Source organism: Notothenia coriiceps, unplaced genomic scaffold, assembly GCF_000735185.1.
Source record: "Notothenia coriiceps isolate Sejong01 unplaced genomic scaffold, NC01 NC01_scaffold00002262, whole genome shotgun sequence".
NCBI lineage: Eukaryota > Metazoa > Chordata > Actinopteri > Perciformes > Nototheniidae > Notothenia > Notothenia coriiceps.
Genome location: NW_011334963.1, coordinates 1 through 5,617, shown reverse-complemented (window position 1 = coordinate 5,617; position 5,617 = coordinate 1). Strand labels below are relative to the sequence as shown.

The following is a 5,617-nucleotide window of genomic DNA, read 5'->3' as shown; positions in this document are numbered from 1 at the left end:
TTGCTGATTATGCGGTAAATTCTCGCGTTTTTCTGGAGGGTCTAAATAACATTAGGAGAACAGATTAATAGGCTGTTCCTGGTTAACGTGTGTTGCTAACTTTATCTGGTATCCTAGCCTAATCTGTTATCTGTAAACTAACATCCTTTAATACATATGTTAATTTGACTCAGATGTGCTGATAATATCCGCAATATAAATCTTTAAACTAGGGCTGTTAAACGATTACTTTTTTTTATCAGATTAATCAAAGTTTAAAATTAATTAATCATGATTAATCACCATTCGAACTATGTCCAAAATATGCAATTTCTTTATGTATATCAGGGATGGGCAAATGGCGGGCCGCGGGTCGCATGCGGCCCCCACCTCCTCTTTTTGCAGCCCTCAGATTAATTTATAAACAACGTAATTATTACTTGTAGTACTGATACCGTCCACTAGACTCCTAGTTACGTTGCGAGCTGCGTACATGATTTCAAATACCGCGAAATAATCTGTGACGCATTTGTGTGTATTGTGTTTGTTTCCCGGGGAAACCCTCACAAGAAACACCGGCTGTTGTTATGCCTGCTGTGACGTTAAGTTGCCTCTTGTAATTATGCCTTTACAAGTTAAATCTCAATACGCTCACATGTTCCGTGCTTTCCAATAGTTTGAAAATAGTTTTATTCCACTGTTTAACAACCTGTTCAATACAAACATGCCACTTGTAAAAATGAAATAACATTTCTGTGAACTGATATTTGTTTAGTGAGCTTATTAGAGGATGTTCCCATTTTTTGGGGATGTTCCCTTTGATTGTAAAATGTCAATGAAGATGTCAGACTTAGTATATTTGTTAATAATTACATACAACACATGGAATTTTTGTGTGTGTGTGTTCCAAGTGAATCTGTGGCCCCCTGGTGGCCAGTACATCAATGATGTGGCCCCCACCACCATCAAAGTTGCCCATCTCTGACTTGGAACATAGAATAGGGATCCCTCAGATACACAGTGCGCAGAAAATATATTAACTCCCAGGTTTTTATGTTGTCTTCAAACATAAATTCAAATTTGATTAAACGTGTCTTTTTTTAACCTCAAATCTGCAGTAAAAGAATTTCAAAAAAACGAAAAGGGATCTTAACAAAGTCAAGAATTGTTTGATTTTATTTTTGTGTGCAGCAGTTTAAAATACTTTCAACCAGAAAAGGTACTTACACATACCTACTTCCCAGGGGCGACTAAAAATCAGCCCGGGGCTCTCGACCGGCACACTTCAGTACCGCAAGTAGTAAATGCTGGTGGGGGGGGTGCTAGTGACTTATCCGACCGGCCCACTTCAGTACCGGCCCATCGGGATTCGTCCTGAACGTCCCGATGGCCAGTCCGCCACTGCTACTTCCACAATGAAAGTCATCACCTATTAATATAATGTAATATGTGTGTTCTTGTTGTCTCCCAGGTTCGTAGCCTCGTGTGGTTTCACTACTGACGTCAAGGTGTGGGAGGTTTGCTTCGGGAAGGGAGGAGAGTTTAAAGAAGTGGTACGAGCTTTCGACCTGAAGGGCCACTCTGCAGGAGTTCATGCTTTCGCCTTTTCCAATGACTCTCACAAGTAAGGAGGCTTTGCTGATAATTGTTTTCTGAACCCATTTCTTGTTGGATGAAAAGATTGATACCACTCTCGTATGAATGCTAAACATGACAGGAAAGTCGAGATGATGTCATGAGACCACATATCATGTTAGATTTTATATCATTTAGCAATATGTCAAAAGTTGTGACTTTCCCTGGTTTTAAAGGCAGTCAAATCAAGTTTTCTGAAACAACCACATTGTTCTGTACTTAGTCATTTCTACACATTACTGAGATATTTTATAAAAGCACAAATGGAGAAAACGATGTCAGGATATTTAGTCACAAATATTGTATTTTTTTTTCTTTCTCCATATTGGCTGAGCGTAGCATTACGTTTAGAAACATAGCCTGGCTCTGTCTAAACAACAACAATACACCTCCTAGCAACATTAAACATTTTTCATTCATGATTTCACACATTGTTTTTTTCTACCCTCAGCATCTTCTCAGTTTAAATATGCAACATGTTTCTTTCCACCTTTTTAGAATGGTGACAGTCTCAAAAGACGGCACGTGGAAGCTGTGGAATACAAATGTTGAATACAAGAAGCAGCAGGACCCCTACCTCCTGAAGACGGTCCCCTGTTCGTCCTCTGAAGGCACTCTGGCGGCGCTGTCTCCGGACGGCCGGGTGGTCGCCATCAGTGACGGCTGCAACGTTGCCATGTTCAACGCCACCACCGGCCAGCTGGAGGAGGAGCTGCACGGCGTCCACAGCGAGGAGATCAACGACCTCAGGTTCGATGTAACCGGACGATTCTTGGCGTGCAGCGGCGACAAAGCCATCAGAGTGTTTCACAACGCCCCCGGCTACCGGGCGGCCATCAGAGACATGCAGGACATGCTGAAGAAGGCCCAGAACGAGGCCATGAAGCAGAGACTGCAGCAGCAGATCTCGGAGGCTCAGAGAGCGCTGGACACTGTGCTCGCTGCTCCCAACGAGTGAACATGAGGAAACACTGTGATGAAGTCGTAAAGTCTGACTCTTGATGCTAATTTTTTTTTTTGCAACTTCAAATCTCCCTCCGCCAATAAATGCTTTGGCCCGGGAATTAAAGAATGTGCATGTAGTTTTAATAAAGAACATCTTTTTATGGAAAAGGGAAATGCTCTGATCTTTTTGTCCAGTTTCAATCTAATATCTTTAAGTGTTGCTCTCTCTCTCTCTGCTGCAACAATTTAAAGTCTTCCTCCTTTAAAAATATGTTTTGCTTGTTGTTCTTTCACTCAGAGGTATGATTTTGTTTTTGCAGAATGATGTTTGTGCATGTTACATCACAAATAGTGTGGGAGCCCTCTATGGTCCAGCGGGAAACTTACACATTTGGAAAGAGATGAGATTACTTTTATTTAGATTTTTTTTATTGGGAAAGTATTTAAATGTACAAACATTTCAGACACGTCTTCAAAAGACTTGGCATAATGAATTTTTAAATAAAATCATATAAATAATAATGATGAGTAAAAATATGTAATACAATATTAAAATCCATAGATTAGAGATTTATTTAAAATACGTTTGACATTTGTATAACTTATTTCAGTTTCTAAAAGTGTAACAGTCTTAATTGATATTTTTAATCGTTATTGTATCATTAATACTTTATTTATTTTCAACATATTTTACACTTTTGCCATTTTGTGACACTTCTGTTCTTTTTTCCAATAAAGTTTTTCAAAAGTAAAAAAAAGACAACGTTCGACCCGGAAGTAGAATCCGCCGAGTTCCACACGTGTTTCCTCTCAGCAGCAGCATGTACTGATAGACCACAGAGGGAAATGTCTGTAGAGATGGTGGAGCTCTCCGTGAAAACAGCGGAGCCGGTGCGCCCGGCCGGAGTCCTGCAGCAGAACCGGGTCTTCCTCGACTTCTTCTGGGACATCGCCAAGCCCGAGCAGGAGGTCCGGCTGAAGGCCGTGGAAGACCTGATCCAGTACCTGAAGAAAAGCGACCAGGTGAGGGGAGATCTGACACACACACACACACACAGCGTGGAGACACTGCGAAGTAACGGAACTAGTTAGTGGTTTATGGCATTTAACACTTTTAACGTCAGTAGTGGTGGAAGGAATACATCATTAATGTACTACTATAAAAGTAGTAGTGATGTAACTATAATGTCAAGCATATTCTGTTATGAGTAAAGACTGCATGTGCTGTATAGGGTGACAAATCCAAGTACTGCATTCAAATCAAACTGCAGTGAAAGCGTCAGGAATATATCAAAAATAAACTTAAAGTACCAACAATAAAATTATGTATATGTAATTTAAAACGTAATCAATCAAGGTGAAATGTGTGATATAGCCCAATATCACACATTTTACCATTGTCTCAGTGGACTTTACAGTTTGTATAGAATACAAATACGACACCCTCACATTGGATAAAGAAACACTTCCAAAGAAACCCTCCACAGTTAATGAGGAAACATTGAGGACATTTCGGTGAAAGCAACAGAGGAGGGTCCCTCTCCCAGGACGGACAGACGTGCAATAAGTGTCGTGTGTAAATTAAAAAAAGATAATACATTAACAACATAACAACATAATGCTTGAGAATGCATGTGTCTATAAATAATAATAAGATGAATCCAGGTGGATGTCAACAATCCTGTGGGTGCCATCAAAGAAGTAGTAAAGTGAACATCAGGCAGGACCACAACTAGTGATCTTGTTAATTGTACAATATGTTGGTTGATACTCTAACTAGGTACTGCTTGCATCATCTGTGTGTTTGTGTTTCAGGCAGATGAATTGGACTACACATTTAAAAGGCTGGTGGACGGACTGGCTCACACTCGAGAGGCAGCGAGGCCCGGCTTCAGCCTGGCTCTGGGACAGGTGAGACAACCTCAGAAACATTTCTAAAACACACAGAAGTTTGTAAATAGAATTGTATTTCAGGCTCTCTTGTACTTGTGAATACCAGAAATGTGACTATGACTAAAAACTCATATCATGGCCCTCATGAGTCTTATGTGGTGAAGGAATCAGAATGCATGAAACAACTGCAAAAGGTAAACTATTTTATTGTGCAAGCTTTGCGTACCACATAACAACAAAAGTTGCATAGTGCACATTCAAATACTTTTCTTATGAATGAATAAGGGACTCCTTTCTCTGCCGCACAGCTCGAGCGGCCTACGCCATATTTTAAAAGTTATTACGGTATATGAAAAATGTATATTATACGGAATAAAGCTCAAGGTGTTCGGCATGAGACGATTTAAAGCCCAGCACTACATGTGACACAATATATTTACCAACTCAGAACACGTTTTAAGATGTGTCAATTGATTAACCACGCACACTGGAGTAGACAGTTAAGTCATTTAGTTTGAATGAAGTCAAACTAGTTTTCCAGTTGAGTTTCTGAATATGTGTGCTGGTCATGGTGTTAATGAATTGTGAATCTTTGGAAACTGAGCTCCAGTAGCAGCGGGTATAAGGAACGTGGTTGGCTTTATTATAACATGAGTTTCTGTTCCCTCAGGTCCTGAGTGCCTTTGAAGATGTTCCTCTACAGACTGTTCTCGACAGAATCAAAGAAAAGCACAATTTGCAGACCGTGAAAAAAGTGAGTGTTTTTAATATTTTCTTTCTCTGTTGGCTCCAAACGTTTCATAACGTCCTTTTTCTAAATGTTGACTTTTTCTTTCAGAAACTTTTTAGAAATGCTATGTTTGGGAACTTGTTTGGCGTCCTCGCCATTCATCAGTCCAGCCGCCTCCCTAAAGTAAGTAGTCTCACCACAAGTCGTTTACGTTTTTTTCGAATAGGTTGAGATATAAATAGAAACAAACATGTTTTTTGGAACAAAATAAGCAATGAATGGTTGTGGTCTGTCGTGTGTGTGTGTGTGTGTGTGTGTGTGTGTGTGTGTGTGTGTGTGCGTGTGCGTGTGCGTGTGCACATTTTGGGTGATGAATTGACTGTGGCAGTTAAAGTAAAAGGAAGGAAATGAATATGTATGAGGCTTCCAGTAAAT

General features: G+C 40.1%; 2 protein-coding genes across 2 annotated transcripts; both read left to right on the top strand.

Annotated features, from left to right (window-relative positions):
- Positions 1-1,442: 1,442 nt before the first annotated feature.
- On the top strand, positions 1,443-2,727 carry LOC104966849 (transducin beta-like protein 2; the record flags this gene model as incomplete). Its single annotated transcript, XM_010796161.1, has 2 exons — positions 1,443-1,603; positions 2,113-2,727. Coding segments are annotated over 2 exons (621 nt in total), but the record flags the coding sequence as incomplete, so codon positions are not given.
- Positions 2,728-3,362: 635 nt separating this feature from the next.
- On the top strand, positions 3,363-5,365 carry LOC104966842 (myb-binding protein 1A-like protein; the record flags this gene model as incomplete). The annotated part of the gene is made up of 4 exons (XM_010796150.1): positions 3,363-3,582; positions 4,375-4,470; positions 5,123-5,206; positions 5,291-5,365. Coding segments are annotated over exons 1-4 (432 nt in total), but the record flags the coding sequence as incomplete, so codon positions are not given.
- Positions 5,366-5,617: the final 252 nt, after the last annotated feature.